General features: G+C 35.9%; 3 protein-coding genes across 3 annotated transcripts; 2 read left to right on the top strand and 1 right to left on the bottom strand.

The window, feature by feature from the left end:
* Positions 1 to 975: 975 nt before the first annotated feature.
* Positions 976 to 1,874, top strand: LOC143017498 (larval cuticle protein 2-like). Its single transcript, XM_076172287.1, has 3 exons — positions 976 to 990; positions 1,422 to 1,552; positions 1,679 to 1,874. The coding sequence occupies exons 1-3, from the start codon at positions 976 to 978 to the stop codon at positions 1,872 to 1,874; spliced, it is 342 nt and encodes a 113-aa protein (XP_076028402.1).
* A 2,774-nt stretch (positions 1,875 to 4,648) lies between these two features.
* Positions 4,649 to 5,521, bottom strand: LOC143017497 (uncharacterized). The gene is made up of 4 exons (XM_076172286.1): positions 5,507 to 5,521; positions 5,156 to 5,278; positions 4,975 to 5,105; positions 4,649 to 4,844 (listed from the first exon to the last, which is right to left on the bottom strand). The coding sequence occupies exons 1-4, from the start codon at positions 5,519 to 5,521 to the stop codon at positions 4,649 to 4,651; spliced, it is 465 nt and encodes a 154-aa protein (XP_076028401.1).
* Positions 5,522 to 6,704: 1,183 nt separating this feature from the next.
* On the top strand, positions 6,705 to 7,674 carry LOC143017496 (uncharacterized). The gene is made up of 3 exons (XM_076172285.1): positions 6,705 to 6,719; positions 7,165 to 7,352; positions 7,479 to 7,674. Exons 1-3 carry the CDS (start codon positions 6,705 to 6,707, stop codon positions 7,672 to 7,674), a joined length of 399 nt encoding a protein of 132 aa, XP_076028400.1.
* Positions 7,675 to 19,776: the final 12,102 nt, after the last annotated feature.

The raw sequence follows: 19,776 nt of genomic DNA, 5'->3' as shown, positions 1-19,776 counted from the left end.
TAATTTCTCAATTTATTGTGTAATACGATATCGGTGCGTTTTCGTGATTAAAGCTATGCTGTATTGGTTTGTCTTGTAACTTCCAAAACTTTGCTTCAAATGCTTACATTTCTTTAACGTATTCTTTAAACAGTATTCCTCTTACATAATTATTTCAGTTCTACAGAAATTCTTTATTTAATTGCTCTGTCACCCATTTCTTATCTAAAGCATCCTGATTCACTTCAGTTACATATACATAATACATTTAACTATTCATTTCCTAAGGTTCCTTTATCCTCAGGCAGGGTTCTTAACCTTTACTTTCGCGTCCCCTAGTTATTTATTTCTGTTTTTTTTAGTCTTATGTCGCTGTGACACCGAAGACAGTTGTAAGGTGTTGAAAAACTACAATAATCTATGCAATCTTTGACCCAGTTGCAGAGCTCCATGGTTTGCAATAGGTTCAAAGACCCCTGTTTAAGAAGCACGGCTCTAAACTGAAAAAGGATAGCTTCGACCATATTAAATTGTTAATGGAAGCGAGTGAGTCCCACAAAAGGTTAATCAAGATATATAGCTCAAATAATGTTTTTCATTTATTCGTTATTGTCAATAGATTCTTTTTTTGCTAAACTTAATTGTCTGTCATTATCTAGGATAAATTCCTTGAAGGATCTAATCCATTCATTTAGGCAATGAAATGTTAAATGGCAGACCTCCATATAGCTACAATACTTTATCGGTTTTGTGCTAAAACAATATTTTTTCCAAATCATATGATAATAACTACGACCGTCATGAGAGTCTCCATCCTCTATCGAGTTTTTATTTACTTCTCAATATATTTGGATCCCACGTGGTCACTTACCTCTTATCTCTCGTTCACACCTTGACCTCACAACACCTTGCAGCAGGACCAGAGTATCGCGGTCAGATATATAAGACCCAGAGTGCCTCGCGTCTTTACCTCACTCCATACCGGACATCGCAATCATGAAGTTCTTCACAGTGAGTTCTTCAACCTAGATTTCTTTTCCAATTTTTGATAATTAGACCACAATCTAAAACAAAGATTATCAAGGTCGTAGCGAATTACTACGTGTATTGATTATTTCACATGTGCTGTCATGATAATACACTTACCTATGAAAGTAGCCATATCACTATAATAGAATATCAGATCATCTATTCAATGTTTCGAATGCTTTGTATCTTAATTTTTAGTTGATGAAACTTGCATATTTGATATATCAAATTATTTCTCTGTGGCGCAAATTCTGTAATATATAGATTGAATGTAATATTACTAATTATCAAAAGAAATTACTGTAAGAGTTATTGTGAGATAATTTTCTTCACATAATAAGGATGTTTGATAATTGGAGAAAAATATTGCTCTATTTGGGTCCTTGGAGACTCATGAGGTCTGGTTCTTTCAGGCGCTGCTGGTTGTTACTAGCTTGGTCGCCTTTGTAGCTTGCCGACCTGATGGCTTTCTCGACATCAGTATAGAAGACATCCATCACGAGGCTGCAGGTACTGCCGGGCAGAAAGTGACCGGCTCCTACAGGTGGGCTCTGTTGCCACAGTCATAGGTTCCTCTCTCCTACATGATGTTTACTTGATTATGGCCAATATTAGAGATAGAAGTTATGCTCGTTGTTAGAAAGAGACCTTATATAATCTTCCTTGGCAGCTGGACTTCTCCCGATGGCACTGAGTTCTTCGTTAAATACGTGGCCGATAAGTTCGGCTACCGCGTGGTCGAGTCCAACGCCGTCCCCGTCACCGGCGCCGGCGTGAGTGCCAACGGCAGGCAGGTGCATTTCGACTCTCCTGAGATCGACTCACATGAATCTTTTGAGTTCAGATCTCACGAGTTCTTTGACTAAACGAAGAGTCCGAATACTTCGTTATTGTTGTCCTACTTTAGCTTTATCTTCTCCTTCTTCCCCATTTATTATTTTTTAAGAAATGCATGGTTGACAGTTTGGAAAGGTTTAATTCACCTTTACCTGACAACATGCAATATATATATATATATATATATATATATATATATATATATATATATATATATATATATATATATATATTGATAAGTATTTTAGACAAATTATTTGGATGATGGAGAACATACACACAGGGGAAGGCTCGGAACCCTAAACACTCTAACGTTTCGTTCGCGTAGAACTTCTTCAGAGAGTGTATGTAGAACTGCAATTGAATTTTATGTTATTAATCTAAATTAATTTTCGGACAAATTTGTAAAACACGCCAGAAAAAGACCTTTCCCTGTGTGTATGTTCTCCATCATCCAAATATATATATATATATATATATATATATATATATATATATATATATATATATATATATATATATATATATATATATATATATATATATATATGAAAAGATGACCTGTATACGTTCATTTCTTCTACTTAGTAGTTTAATAAATACGTTAAGAAAACGCACAATAGTTTTTCTCTACCTTAGAAATTAGTTGGAGAAATTCTTCATACAGCATATAATATAAATTTCCTCAAATTTTCTCCAAAGTATATCTGTGATATGATTGTCAATCTACGCATACACATTTGATTTATCAATATGACAACATTATCTAGAATGGAGTATTATTTAGCTAGAGAGAAATATCGAAAAAAAATCTCCATTTTTTCCGTCTAATAGATATTCTATAGCACCGAGAATATTACCATGAAAAATTACTAGAATCACAACTTTATATATACTTTTATATTTCTTTCAATATATTATAGTATGGCTTCGAATACCCATTAAAACACATTTATTCCTCAAAAGAGTGTTATTAAACACTATGAAAACAACAAACATACCATTCAACTGAACTCGGACTCTACCAGAAAGATAATCGTTGGAGAAAAAAAACTCCGTTTACATCCTTATATATGAATTAGTTTTCCTTTGGCAAGAACTACCTGCCACTAAACTGCAGCCTACCAAACAACAAAAGACCTTATCGCAGAATACACTCTTTACACAACACAACATCCCACCTTCAGCTAACCATCAAGTGGTGCGGATGTTTAGTTCACATATTCTACCAGCTACATTCCCCTCATTGTTTAACAAATAGTGTATTTATTTTTAACCACACCTATGAAGCACCAGTACTTCATCGCATTTTACATTTAACATTAGATCCTCCTCATGTATTGTTTTGGGTAGTCTGTCCTATTACATTATTTGTATGTACGTTGCAAGAACGCTTCACCTTTTCCTCTACCTGGACCTTTTTCTTACACACTTTAAACATTTATTTGTTTAAAACCTAATCCATTCTCTCATAACTGGTTTGGATAAACGTGATCTTAACAAAAATAAGTAACAAAATGGAACAGCGAAGACAGTTTTCATGCAAGGTCAATTACTATGATTTAGAAATTACTCAAACAATTGTATCGCCAAGAGTATAAATTTCATATTAAGAATTATATATCAGTGACTCTCGTAGGCATGTGAGAAAGAAACGTTTATTTGTTCTCTATAACTGATTCCTGCTAGGTCTTCTTAATACAAATTAATTGTGAGTGTATTTCTGTGTGTGTGCGTGCGTGTGTGTGTGTGTGTGTTTGTGTGTGTGTGTGTGTGTGTGTGTGTGTGTGTGTGTGTGTGTGTGTGTGTGTGTGTGTGTGTGTGTGTGTGTGTGTGTGTGTGTGTGTGTGTGTGTGTGTGTGTGTGTGTGTGTGTGTGTGTGTGTGTGTGTGTGTGTGTGTGTGTGTGTGTGTGTGTGTGTGTGTGTGTGTGTGTGTATGTGTGTGTGTGTGTGTGTGTGTGTGTGTGTGTGTGTGTGTGTGTGTGTGTGTGTGTGTGTGTGTGTGTGTGTGTGTGTGTGTGTGTGTGTGTGTGTGTGTGTGTGTGTGTGTGTGTGTGTGTGTGTGTGGTATGTGTGTGTATGTGTGAAAGTGTGTGTGTGTGTGTGTGTGTGTGTGTGTGTGTGCCTGTTTTTTGTAGGTATGTGTACCTGTGTGAATGTATGTGTGCATTCGGGTAGGCGCATAGATATGTATATGGATATGTGTGTATGTATGCATATCCATATAATGCTTATGTATTTGTATGTTTACGATATCACATACATACTGTGCACATACAAAACATACATATGTACATCAACATGCGCATATATTATATGCCTCGTATATGGCTCTCTTCTATAAAAGGGTCTGTGAAAAATCTGAGATTATAGTCATCTTTATTTTCACATCAGCTGTGTAGATGGCAGCATTATAGTCTCGTGATTCACGGCCTAGAGGTCTAGTTTCATAGCCAGAGCCGTTTTAATATTTGTTTGTGTACGAGAACAAATATGCCCCTCAATATGTATAGGTATTAGATATAGTTTTGTATGGTAACAGGTGAATAAAATTTACCAGAACCAGTTGTTCATTTATTTCAACTAAAATAATAAGTAGGAATTAAATTAAGTAAGTAAGCTTAACGACAAAAACGAAACCGATGTGAGAGTCCTTCATTTAATCAAAGAACTCGTGGTAATAAGTGAATAAAATTTGCCAAAAAACAGTTCCTCATTTATTTCAACCAAATTGACAAATAGGAATTAAAATCAGGGAATTAGCTTAACAACAACGACGAAAATGATATGAGAGTCCTTCATTTAGTCAAAGAACTCGTGGGATATAGATTCTGGTGATTCACGTGAATCGACCTCAGGAGAGTCGAAAAGCACCTGCCTGCCGTTGGCCCTCACGCCGGTGCCGGTAACGGGAATGGCGTTGGACTCGACCACGCGGTAGCCGAACTTATCAGCCACGTACTTGACGAAGTACTCAGTACCACCGGGGGAAATCCAGCTGCCAAGAAAAGGGAACATGTAACACTTTTGTAAAAATACGTATAACCAGAGTCGCAAAATGCTACCAAATGAAAACTCTTGATAATGGCAAGAAGACCCAAGCTTGTGCTTGTGGCAGTAAGACCCACCTGTAAGACCCAGTCACTGTCTGTCCTCCAGCTCCCGCGGCCTCGTGGTGGATATCTTCGAGACTGATATCGAGAAAACCGTCGGGCCGGCAAGCCACGAGGGCGGCCATACCGAGAAGGAGAAGATGGGCCTGAAAAAGCAGGATTATTTTACCTCACCAAAACCCAAATCGAAACTAACGCTTCGTTTATTGTCAGATGTGTTCATATTATGAATTCTTGTATCGTGCACATCAATGATAACACTTTTAATATGTACAGGTACCATGAAACCATTTACTGTATCAATGATTACATGTAAGGTCTGAGGTCATAAAACATTAGGAAAGGAGAATTCAGTTGTTCGAGATAAAATGGTACCACTTCCTTAAACAAGACAAGCGAAGCGTTCTACTAATATCTGGAAATAAAGAAAGCCATATATCTAATATTTCAATTAGCTTTTCCGTAAGCTGTGCTGTCTCTGTTGTGTTTGTAAACAATCGATTGAGGGAGAACACTTAAGTAGACCCAGTGAATGTGAATTACTTACAGCAAAGAACTTCATGTTAGTGATATTTGGCTGGATATGAACTGACGATAACAAGCCCTCTCAGTCTTATATACCTGAGGAGAACTCTCTAGTTCTGTAAACTTTAGCGGGGTCAAGGTGCTAACACGAGAAAAGAGGAGGATTCAAGAGCAGTTAGAAAGTAGAGCAAAACTTGAGGACCTAGTTCATTGCTGAATATTCAAGATAAAGCCAGATGACCAAATTGAACCCATATATCTCTCAGTGTCCGGTAACTTATTCTTCTTGTCTAATTTCTCAATTTATTGCGTAATACGATATCGGTGAGTTTTTTTGGTTATAGCTATGCTGTATTGGTTTGTCTTATAGCTTCCAAAAACTTTGCTTCAAATTTCTACATTTCTTTAACGGATTTTTACAAAAAAAAAATATTCCTCTTACATAATTATTTCTGTTCTACAGAGAAACTATTATTTTATTGCTCTGTCACCCATTTCTTATCTATATATTCATGATTCACTTCTGTTACTTATACATACTACATCTAACTATTCATTTCCTAAGTTTCCTTTATCCACATGAAGGGTTCTTGGCCTATACTATCGCGTCCCATAATTATTTACTTCTTTTCTTTAAGTCTTATGGACCTCGCTAGGAAAGCTATCGAATCTTTGACCCAATTGCGGAACTCCATGGTTTGGAATAGGTTCAAAGACCCCTGTTAAAGAAGCAAGGCTCTAAACTGAAAAAGTATAGCTTTGGCCAAATTAAATTGTTAATGGAGGCGAGTGAGTCCCTTAGAGAAACAAAAGATTTATCAAGATACTTAGGTCAAACACTTTTTATTTATTTATTCTTTATTGTCAATAGATTCTTTTATGTTAAACTTAATTGTCTGTCATTATGTAGAATAAATTTCTTAAAGGATGTAATAAAAGGCAGACCTCCAAATAGCTACAATTCTTTGTCGAGCTCGTGCAGAAACAATACTGTTTCCAAATCTTCTGACGATAAATACGATCGTCATGAGTCTCCATCCTCTATCGAGTTTTTATTCACTTCTCAATATATTTGGATCCCACATGGTCATTCTCCTCATATCTCTCATTCGCACCTTGACCTCACAACACCTTGCAGCAGGACCAGAGTATCGCGGTCAGATATATAAGACCCAGAGTGCCTCTCGTCTTTACCTCACTCCATACCGGACATCGCAATCATGAAGTTCTTCACAGTGAGTTCTTCAACCTAGATTTCTTTTCCAATTTTTTATAATTAGACCACAATCTGAAACAAAATATTATCAAAGTCTTAGCCAATTACTCCATGTACTGATTATTTCACTTGTACTCTCATGATAATGCACTTATCTACGAAAGTAGCCATATCACTATAATAGAATATCACGTTATCTTTTTATATGTTTCGAATGCCTTGTATCTTAATCTTTAATTTTTGAAACTTGAATATTTGTTACATTATAGTAGTTTTGTGTGGTGCAAATTCTATAGTTTATAGACTAAATGCAAGATTAATAATTATGACAAGAAATTACTGTAAGAGTTATTGTGAGATAATTTTGTTGACAAAATAAGAATATTTGATAATAGTAGAAAATAATTGCCCTATTTGGGTGCTGGGAGACTCATGAGGTCTGGTTCTATAATGTTTTATAATAGGAGAAATGTTTTGCTCTGTTTGGGTCCTTGGAGACTCATGAGGTCTGGTTCTTTCAGGCGTTGCTGGTTGTTACTAGCTTGGTCACCTTTGTGGCTTCCCGACCTGACGGCTTCCTCGACATTAGTCTAGAAGACATCCACCACGTGGCTGCAGGCACTGCCGGGCAGAAAGTGACCGGCTCCTACAGGTGGGCTCTGTTGCCACAGTCATAGGTTCCTCTCTTCTACATGATGTTTACTTGATTATGGCCAATATTAGAGATAGAAGTTATGCTCGTTGTTAGAAAGAGGCCTTATATAATATTTCTTGGCAGCTGGACCTCTCCCGATGGCACTGAGTTCTTCGTTAAGTACGTTGCCGACAAGTTCGGCTACCGCGTGGTCGAGTCCAACGCCGTCCCCGTCACCGGCGTCGGCGTGAGTGCCAACGGCAGGCAGGTGCACTTCGACTCTCCTGAGATCGATTCATTTGAATCTTTTGAGTCCAGATCTCATGAGTTCTTTGACTAAACGAAGAGGCCGAATATTTCGTTATTGTCGTCGTTCTTTACTTCTTTACCTTCATCATCGCCTCGTTCCCTATTTATTGTATTGGAAGAAATATATGGTTGACATTTTGGAAAGATTTTATTCACCTTTGCCTGACAAAGTGCAAATTATATGTATGTATATATGTATATATATGTATGTATGTATATATATATATATATATATATATATATATATATATATATATATGTATATGTATATATATTGGTAAAGATGACCTGTATACGTTTATTTCTTTTACTTGTAAATTTAATAAATACGCTCAAAAAATGTGTAATAGTTTATCTCTACCTTAGAAATTAGTTGGAGGAATTCCTTCTTCATAGGGCATATAAATTTTCTCAAATTTCCTCCAAGATATACCTGTGATAAGTTTGTCGATCTACTTATATACATTTAATTCATCACCTTGGTAACATTATGTAGAATGGAGTATTATGTAGCTAAAGAGAAATATGGAAAAAATTACAATGTTGTCTGACTAGTATGTATTCCATAGCACCGACAATATTATCATAAAAAATTACTAGAATCACAATATTATATATACTTGTATATTTCTTTCGACTACCCATTAAAAACACATTTATTCCTCAAAACAGTGTTATTAAACACTATAATAATAACAAATATACCACTCAACTGAACTTGGACTCAATCAGAAATATAATCGTCCGTATACACATTTGATTCAACAACTTAATAACATGAACTAGAATGGAGTATTATGTAGTTAGAGAGAAATATCGAAATAAATATCCATTTTGTGTGTGTAATATGGCATTTCATAGCACCGAGAATATGGTAATCAAAAATGACTAGAATCACAGTTTTATATATACATATGTATTTCTTTCTATTTATTATAGTATGGCTTCGACTACCCATTAAAACACGTTTTTTCCTCAAAAAAGTGTTATTAAACACTACGATAATAACAAACATATCACAACTGAACTCGGACTCAATCAGAAAGACCATCGTCAGAAAAAAAAGAAAAAAAATCCGTTTGCCTCCTTATGTATAATTTGGTTTCCTTTCGGAAAGAACCACCTGACACTAAGCTGCAGCCTGTGCACTCTACAATCTTACCAAACAACAAAAGACCTTATCACAGGATACAGTCTTCACACAACACAACATCCTACCTTCAGTTAACCATCAAGTGGCGCGGATGTTTAATTCACACATTCTACCAGCTACATCCCCTCCATTCCATTAACAAATAGTGTACTTGTTTCTAACCATACCTATCTTGCACCAGTACTTCATCGCATCTTACATCTAACATTGGGTCTTCCTCATGTATTGTTTTGGGTAGTCTGTCCTATTACATTATTTGTATGTACGTTGCAAGAACACTTCACCTTTTCCTCTACCTGGACCTTTTTCTTAAACATTTTAAACATTTATTTATTCAAAACATAATCCACTCTCAGTATAGCTTAAAGATATGTATAAGCATCAGATCTTGTTTGGAGAAACGTGATCTTAACAAATATAAGTAACAACATGAAAAAGTGAAGACAGTTTTCATGCAAGCTCAATTTCTATGAATTAGAAATTACTTAAACAATTGTATCCCAAGGGATATAATTTTCATACTAATAATTATATCTCACAGACTCTCGTGGGCATGTGAGAAAGAAACTTTTATTTGTTCTTTGTAACTGATTCCTACTAGGTTTTCTAAATACAAATGACGTGTCAGTGTATTTCTGTGTGCTCAAACAAACAATTGCATCCAAAGAAACATAAATTTCATATTAAGTATTGTATCTCAGACTCTCGTAGGCATGCGAGAGAGAAACTTTTATTTGTTCTCTATAACTGATTCCTGCTAGGTCTTCTTAATACAAATGACATGTGAGTGTATTTCTACGTGTTTATGTGTGTCTATGCCTGTTTTTTTATTATGTGCGTCTGTGTGAGAGTATGTGTGCATTCGCGTAGGTGCATAGGTATTTATATATGTATATGGATATTTGTGTATTATCCTTATAATGCTTGTGTATTTGTATGTTTACGAGATCATAAACATACTGTGCACATAAAAAACATATATATGTACATCAACATTCGCATATTTTGTATGCTTCGTATATGGTTCTCTTCAATAGAAGGGTCTGTGAAAAATCTGGGATTACAGTCATCTTTAAATTTTACCTCAGCTGTGTGGATGGCAGCATTATAGTCTCGTGATTCACGGTCTATGGGTCTAATTCCATAACCAGAGACGTTTTATTATTTGTATGTATACAAGAACAAATATGCCCCTCAGTATGTATAGGTGTTAGATATAGTTTTGTATAGTAACAGGTGAATAAGATTTGCGAGAAACAGTTACTCATTTATTTCAACCAAACTGATAAATAGTAATTAAAATCAGGGAATAAGCTTAACGACAACGACGAAAACGATGTGAGAGTCGTTCATTTAGTCAAAGAACTCGTGGGATATAGATTCTGGGGATTCACGTGAATCGACCTCAGGAGAGTCGAAAAGCACCTGCCTGCCGTTGGCCCTCACGCCGGTGCCGGTAACGGGAATGGCGTTGGAATCGACCACGCGGTAGCCGAACTTGTCAGCCACGTACTTGACGAAGTACTCAGTACCATCGGGGGAAATCCAGCTGCCAAGAAAAGGGAACATGTATCACTTTTGTAAAAATGCGTATAACCAGAGTCGCAAAATGCTGCCAACTGAAAGCTCTTGATAATGACAAGAAGACCCAAGCTTGTGCTTGTGCCAGTAAGACCCACCTGTAAGAACCGGTCACTGTCTGTCCTCCAGCTCCCGCGGCCTCGTGGTGGATGTCTTCGAGACTGATATCGAGAAAACCGTCGGGCCGGCAAGCCACGAGGGCGGCCATACCGAGAAGGACAAGGTGGGCCTGAAAAAGCAGGATTATTTTACCTCACCAAAAGCCAAATTGAAACTAACACTTCTTATATTATCAAATGTGTTCATATTCTGAATTTTTGTATCGTGCGCATCAATGATAACACTTTTAGTATGTACAAGTACCATGAAAACATTTACTGTATCAATGATTACATGTAAGGTCTGAGGTCATAAAACATTAGGAAAGGAGAACTCATTTGTTCGAGATAAAATGGTATCACTTCCTTAAACAAGACAAGCAAAGCGTTCTATTAAAATCTGGGAATAAAGTAAGGCATATATCTAATATTTCAATTAGCCTTGACGTTAGCTGTGCTGTCCCTGCTGTGTTTGTAAACAATCGATTGAGGCATTATACTTTAGTAGACCCAGTGAGTGTGAATTACTTACAGCAAAGAACTTCATGTTAGTGATATTTGGGAGGATATGAACTGACGATAACAAGCCCTCTCAGTCTTATATACCTGAGGAGAACTCTCTAGTTCTGTAAACTTTAGCGGGGTCAAGGTGCTAACACGAGAAAAGAGGTGAACATCCTGTAGGATTCAAAAGTAGTTAGAAAGTAGAGCAAAACTTGAGGACCTGGTCCATTGCTGAATATTGAAAATATAGCCAGATGATCAAATTAAACCCATATATCTCTCAGTGTTCGGTAATTTATTTTATTTGTCTGATGTCTCAATTTATTGCGTAATTCGATATCGGTGCATTTTCGTGCTTATAGCTTAGCTGTATTAGTTTGTCTTATAACTTCGAAAACTTTACTTTAAGTTCCTACATTTGTTTAACGGATTGTTACACACAATATTCCGCTTACATGCATATTTCAGTTCTACAGAGAAACCATTATTTCATTTCTCTCTCACCCATTTCTTATCTATATCATCATGATTCACTACAGTTATATATACAAAGTACATCTAACTATTTATTTCCTAAGGTTCCTTTATCCACATGAAGGGTACTTAGCCTATATTTTCGCGTCCCCTAATTATTTACTTCTGTTCTTTAAGTCTTATGAACATCGCTGGGACACTGAAGACAGTCACAAGGTGTTCAAAAACTACAGCAAGTTATCCAATCTTTGATCCAATTGCGGAGGTCCATGATTTGCAATATGTTCAAAGACCTGTTTTTAAGAAGCACGGCTTTAAACTGAAAAAGTATAGCTTCGACCAAATTAGATTGCTAATGGAGGCGATTGAGTCCCTTAGAGAAACAAAAGATTCATCAAGATATTTAGGTCAAATATTGTTTTTCATTTATTCTTTATTGTCAATAGATTCTTTTATGTTAAACTTAATTGTCTGCCATTATCTAGGATATATTTCTTAAAGGATCTAATCCATATCCTTAGTCAATGAAATAATAAAGGGTAGCTCTCCAGGTAGCTACAATATTTTGTCTCCAAAACCATCAACATCCAGCTTAACATGTGGTACAACAAACAAGAAAATACCGCAACACCTAGAAGACACCATTTCCGACTGTACTACCGTGCATACATGAACAGCCAAGTTAATAAATAAGGAATAAAAGTGGTAGCTTAACAACAACCAAGTTATCTAATCTTTGACAAAATCGTCAAACGCTATGGTGTCCAAGAGGCTCATGGATCCCAGTTTGAGAACCATGTTCTAAACTGAAAAAAGAAATCGTCTGGCATTAACTATAATGAAAACCTCAAAGATAGTGAATGTCCCTCCCTTATCGAAATAAAGGACTAATCAAGATACTTCAGTCGAGTTCCTTTTTTATCCTTCACTGCACAACGGTTCTTATATGATGAAATAATTTTTTCGGCGTCAGTAAAGTCAAAAATGCTTTAGGGAGACGAATGCATCCTTTTGGGCAATAAATTATCAAATGCTTAATCTCCAGGGCTCGTGAAAAAATCACCGTTGCAAAACCATCTGGCGACAACTACGCCGGTCATCAAAGTCTTCATCTTCTATAAAATTAGTTTATTTCACAATATATCTGGAAGCCTCGTGGTCATTTGCCTCTTTTCTCTTGTTCATGCCTTGACCTCGCAACGCCTTGCAGCAGACCCGGAGTATCGCAGCCATATATATAAGACCCAGAAGCCATCTTGTTCTCACCTCACTTCCTTTGGGACATCACAATCATGAAGTTCTTCTCTGTGAGTTCTTCAACAAAGTTTCCAGTTCTAAGGCTTGGCTCATTCGATTAATTTCTCAACTCCTAAGTATTTATACCAGTTGATTTATCGGTACTTTTTGAGATGTGGCACTCTTCTTTGACAGCAGCTACCTCATTATAACATTAGGTGACCTTTTCTAAAGTTTCGAAGAATTTCTATATTTCTGTTCAGCTATAGGGCCAATAATATTCAATACATAAGTATATCCCTTATTGCTTACGTTTTAAATCAAAGTTTGTACACAATTATTGATTATCACAAGCTTTTTCAAAAGAATATTGCTACAGGGCTAGAAGTGGCGTATACGTACGCGCGCATACCTTCCCAAGTGCAAAGGAACTCATAGGTTACAATGGCAGAGGAATTATTTATAACTTCCTTTGCACTCGGAAAGATATGCATATACGCCACTTCTAGCCCTCTAGCAATATTCTTTTGAAAAAGCTTGCAGCGAAACTGGTCAAGAATACAACTCGGAATATGACTCCAGTCCTTCCTCTTCCCACCCACTTCAATTTTTCAGAATGTCTGAACAATGTATATATATATATATATATATATATATTTATATATACATGTATATATATATATACATATACATATATATATGTATACGTATATATACATATATATATATGTATATATATGTATACATATACATGTATGATATATATCGTATATGTAAAATGTATATATATATATATATATATATATATACTGTATATATATATATATATATATATATATATATATAGTTTATTTTCTCCGACTGTGGGTTCCTGTGTCATATATATATATATATATATATCTATATAGATATATATATATATATATATATATATATATATATATATATATATATATATATATATATGTGTGTGTGTGTGTGTGTGTGTATATATGTACATATATACATATTTATATATATATATATATATATATATATATATATATGTATATGGATATATGATATGTATAATATATATATATATATACATATATGTATATATATATATACATACATGTATACAGTATATATATATATATATATATATATATATATGTATATATATATCAACTGCACTAGTTGCTTTAACAATCTTCAAGACTGTATTCTTTAATCTGGAGAATACTTTCCTATTAGCAACTGAGAGGGACAGGAAGTAGTCATTCATGACTCTCAAAAGAATATACACAGTGTATGCCAACTGATATATTTTTGCATAGTAATAGTATTGAACAACTATTGACTCCACCGAAACTATAGTTTTTCGCCTCGTCGTGAGGCGTCTTCAGGGTGAGGACTGCTTTGTAGGATGCTCTGCTATATTGAAGGTCTTGCCTCAATGCCAAGGGAGAATGCCCTGTTTCATACAAGATATCCGTGATATCTTCCTATGTGAAGAGGGCCCTTACCCACTGTAGTAGCTGGACTGAGATCCACAGAGAACTCGACCGTATCCGCCAGCTCCTCACCAACAACGGCTATGCAGACCATCTCATCGAGAAAGTCATACAGAAAAAACTGGACCAGTTTGCAGACTCGACCCAGTTGCCCACTCCTCCCAAGGAGAAAATCACCGTTTACCACCATAATTCTTTCCATGATCGGTACCGCGAGGAGTGTGATGCCCTTAGGAATATCATCAAGAGAGGAGTCACCCCAACCAACAGAAATGCCATCATAGAGTTGAGAATATTCTGCAAACCTAACCTCATTAGTTCCCTGATTATGAGGAATAGCACGGCGCCCAGGGCCCCGAGTGAGGCTACCACCAATGTTGTATACAAATTTTCATGTCAGGAGGGCCGCTGCGACGGCTCCAGCACATACATTGGCAGGACCTCCTCTACACTGCGGCGTCGCCTACAATCCCATAGAAACCAGGGATCAATTTTCCAGCATTTCACTGAAACACACAACATGAAGCCTCCTCTACAGAATCTGCTAGACCAAACGGACATTCTTCACAAGGAGTCTGCCTTCAGGAAGCTGCAGATTGCAGAAGCAGTATCCATTACTTGCCAGCGCCCTACCATCAACATACAGCAAGCTGCCGATTTTATTCTCCCTTCCGCGCGCCCTGTAAAGAATAACCCCCTCCAGGAACAACAAGCCCTTAGACAGCAGCAGCCCCGCGAACAAATGGAACATGTCCAGCTAGTCAATCAGCGCCTAGGACCAGTAACCAGAGCAGCAGCAAATCAGGCCAGAGCTTCTAGACAAAATCCCACCCCCTTGGCTCCCGGACAAAATCCCACCCTCTTGGCTCCCAGACAAAATCCCACCCTCTTGACTCCCAGACAAAATCCCACCCTCGTGAATCCCAGACAAAATCCCACCCTCTTGGCTCCTAGACAAAACCCCTTGGCTTCCAGACAAAATCCCACCCCCTTGGCTTCCAGACAAAATCCCACCCCCTTGGCTCCCAGACAAAATCCCACCCCCTTGGCTCCCGGACAAAATCCCATACTGCACCTCTCAGCCAATGAGAGGCCAGTATTCCGTCTGAGCTAGGCAGGCTGAGCCTTATAAGCCCGCCCATCCAACCAGCGGTCATTATTCGTTGGAAGACCTTCAATATAGCAGAGCATCATACAAAGCAGTCCTCACCCTGAAGACGCCTCACGACGAGGCGAAAAACTATAGTTTCGGTGGAGTCAATAGTTGTTCAATACTATTACTATGCAAAAATATATCAGTTGGCATACACTGTGTATATTCTTTTGAGAGTCATGAATGACTACTTCCTGTCCCTCTCAGTTGCTAATAGGAAAGTATTCTCCAGATTAAAGAATACAGTCTTGAAGATTGTTAAAGCAACTAGTGCAGTTGATTTCAACCAGAATTGCCTTAGAGAAAAACTGTGCCCCAGAAATATATATATATATATATATATATATATATATAAATATATATATATATTAATATGTATATATATATATATATATATAATTTTATGACAGTCGCATGTAGGATGTGTGTGTATATATATATATATATATTATATATATGTATATACATATACATATATACATATATATGTATATATAATATGTATAATATATATATATATATATATATATATATACATACATGTATACAGTATATATATATATATATACATATATATATATATATATATATATATATGTATATATATATAATGATTTTTATGACAGTCGCATGTAGGATTTGAAGCCACTGGTTTCGGTCATCGTAAGATTCCCTTCACAGAGCTTTTATGCATTCCTCACATACCGGTATACACACATATATATATATATATATATATATATATATATATATATATATATATATACATATACATGTATATATATATATATATATATATATATATATGTATGTATATACATATACATGTATATATATATATATATATATATTGTGTGATTTATCTATTTATTTATTTATAAATCATACGAAAATTGACTAAAGCATATAAATCTGTTTTCCCTAAAAAAGCGTAGACTCAGAGGTGACTTGATACAGGTCTTTAAAATTCTAAAGGGAATTGACAACATCAAAAGTGACCAAATTTTTACATTGAATGAGAATCAGACAAGAAACAATGGTCTCAAACTGTCCGGAAATAGATTCAATTTGGAAGTAGGTAGAAACAACTTTGCCAACCGTGTAGTTAATGAATGGAATAAACTTCCTGCACAGGTAGTGCAATGTAGTTCAGTTCAAAGCTTTAAGAATCATTTAGATAAATACCTAAGTAAGATGCTGTAATGATTATAATTTATCTTATATTATTTGTTTTTGTTTTGTTATCATTTGTCTGTCTGATTTTTATTTATTATTAGTTATATGTCAATTTATTATTATTTACTATTTACCTGTTTGTTTATTATTTAACTATACCTATGCATTTATTTATGTATTTTATTTGTTATTTACATTATCATAGTTTTTATTTATTATTTTATTAATAATATGATTTTTTTTTCGCATCCGACCTAGATATGGATCAAAAGGTCTCCTGTCGGTATGCTCCGCCTTTGTAATCCTTTGTAATGTATGTATGTATGTATATACATATACATGTATATATATATATATATATATACATATACATATATATATACATTATATATATATACATATGTTATATACATTATATGTATATATATACATATATATATATTTTTCACCTGTAATATATATATATATATATATATATATATATATATATATGCGTGCGTGTGTGTATGTGTGTGTGTGTGTGTGTGTGTGTGTGTGTGTGTGTGTGTGTGTGTGTGTGTGTGTGTGTGTGTGTGTGTGTGTGTGTGTGTGTGTGTGTGTGTGTGTGTGTGTGTTGTTATAGGGTGGCTAGTGAAACGAAGTAGAGTTGAAAATTAAATTGATTAGCACAACAAAGACAAGCGTGCGGCCACTTTGGAGGCAGAGCCAAGACTACCTCGACGCCAAGCTTACTTAACGTGGTTTTTCCTGCAAAAGGTACAAAATAAACATACAATGAAAATAGCAAAATCAATATACAATAATAAATATATAACATTAAACGTACGTATATATCATATACAAGGAATGTTCAATGCCACCATCACACTGCTCGGCCACCACCTCTCGGTGACCCCACCGAGCAAACGAAAAAAATATAAATGACCGAAGTAAGACGAAATGGACAATAGATCAAGGATGTTCCACACACACGCAATAGTATACTGACAAAAGTATGGAAAAGAAATTTGTACATTAGCACACCCTATACATAAAAATAACGTAACATTCGAGATAACATACTCAATACACACACCACATTATATAGTATACATAAAAAAGTAAGGAGAACAATTTTACATGTACATACATAATTACTTGACACATGGAATATATAAATATACATACATAAGACAATACAACATATAAAGATACATACAAGCTACATACAAACATATAAAGAAATATAAAAACTGGCGCCAGTTAAACACGAAAAACTAAACTATAGTTACACATTATATCTAATAAATGGACACAAAAATGGTAAATATCACAAAGAATACTATACAAGACACCATGGATACATCATAAGCAATGCACAAATACAGTTTAAGAAGACAAAGGACCCCTTGACCGGAGATTATAATTATGAGGGGTAGATACACAAGGCATAGTTTGTACAGGGGGCCTTGGGGGAGGCCGGGTAAATGCAGGGATAGGCACTCTTGTAACCTTAAGCCTATCCACGTGTAACACTTTGCTCAGTCCCTGTAAAAAATTAAAAACCCTGAACTTATTGTAATGTAACTGTTCAGTCACCAAAAAGGGACCTGCAAATCTACAATTTAGATTAGATTGGCGGCCAGGCATGCTTTTATACACATGATCACCAATGCTGATGTTAACAGGCTTAGCCCGTAGATGCTGTTTTTTTAGCATCTTAGTTTTGGAGATTTCAAGTTCATCTCTTACAGAACTATAAATAGAATGCAAAGTGTGATACTGAAGTTAGCTATAGTCCTTAATATTGTAGAAGGGACGAGTAGGATTATCAAACACATCATAAGGGAGTCGTTTTTCCACTCCATAGATAATATAATGAGGCGTCTTGCCCGTAAAACCATTAATGGTGCTGTTAATACGAGCACTGGCATGGGGAAGCTAATCCTCCTAAGATTCATGAAGGCTACTAACAACGTGCCTGATGCCATAATGCTCACAAATGCTCACAAATTATCACTAAGGAGTACTGAAAGAGTAATGTATGGTTTAAAAACATGAGAAACTAAAGCATGGGCTACTACTAGAGCAGACTTGCTACGTAAGGGAGCCAATATTATAAAACGACTAAAGTGGTCCACACACACGAGGTCATACACAGAACCTTGAGTACTACGAGGCAGTTGTAAAAGGTCTATAGCCATAGTCTGGAAAGGGCGAGAAGGAGCAGTGTGCGTAGAACCTTTGTTCTGGACACAAAGCCCATTGGGTCACATGAGAGGTAATGTCTATTCGCATTTTTAGGCAATAATACTTCTTACGTGCCATAGTCAGAGTTTTGTCACGACCTGGGTGACCAGCCTGAGGGGCATCATGAGCAAGGGACAAGACAACAGGAACTAGGGAGTTAGGGATCACTAGCTGTGCCACATACTTCCTGCACAGGTAGTGCAATGTAGTCAGTTCGAAGCTTTAAGAATCATTTAGATAAACACCTAAGCAAGATGCTGTGGTGATTTTAATTTATTTTATATCATTTGTTTTTGTTTTGTTTGTCTTGTTTGATTTTAATCTATTATTAGTCATATGTCAATTTATTATTATTTACTATTTACCTGTTTGTTTATTATTTAACTATACCTATGCATTTATTTATGTACAGTATTTTATTTGTTATTTACATTATTATAGTTTTTATTTTGTTTTTGTTTCGCATCCGACCTAGATATGGACCAAAAGGTCTCCTGTCGGCATGCTCCGACTTTGTAATCCTTTGTAATACTACTCGAGCACTTCCACACCGGAACTCGAGCTGCACTTGAAGGTCCTTTCCAATGCTCTCCTACAACAACAGCAACACAAGAAAGTATAGGAGAGGTAAAGCAAGGAGGTCCTTTCGAAGGCAACTAAACGGCCTGATCATGCACAGGAGGGGAGTCACAAATGGAATCTGGACTATCTGTTGCAGAAATAACAAAATGATAGAAAATCACTACACGAAGACTAGGAGATATATCAATGCCATGTGCAGTAAGAGCATTAATCCCCATGAGGCAATCACACATAAGGGCAAGACCAGATACAACAACAAAAGTGACATTGAAAACTGTAGGATATGAAGAAAACCTCAAGGGAATGCAAACAGACCCAAGAATAGGCAAGGCGAAACCTTGTACAGAATGCAAACTATTGTACAAATCCCGGAGATCATAATAAGCTTTTCTGCTTATGCGACTACATTCTGCACCAGCATGTATAGTGACTGAAAGAGGTGTATTCTCTG

This window comes from Oratosquilla oratoria, chromosome 32, assembly GCF_046742065.1.
Source record: "Oratosquilla oratoria isolate Oo_2021 chromosome 32, ASM4674206v1, whole genome shotgun sequence".
NCBI classification, from domain to species: Eukaryota; Metazoa; Arthropoda; class Malacostraca; order Stomatopoda; family Squillidae; genus Oratosquilla; species Oratosquilla oratoria.
Note: the sequence above shows the minus strand (reverse complement) of the source record. Positions and strands in the feature narration are given on the sequence as shown.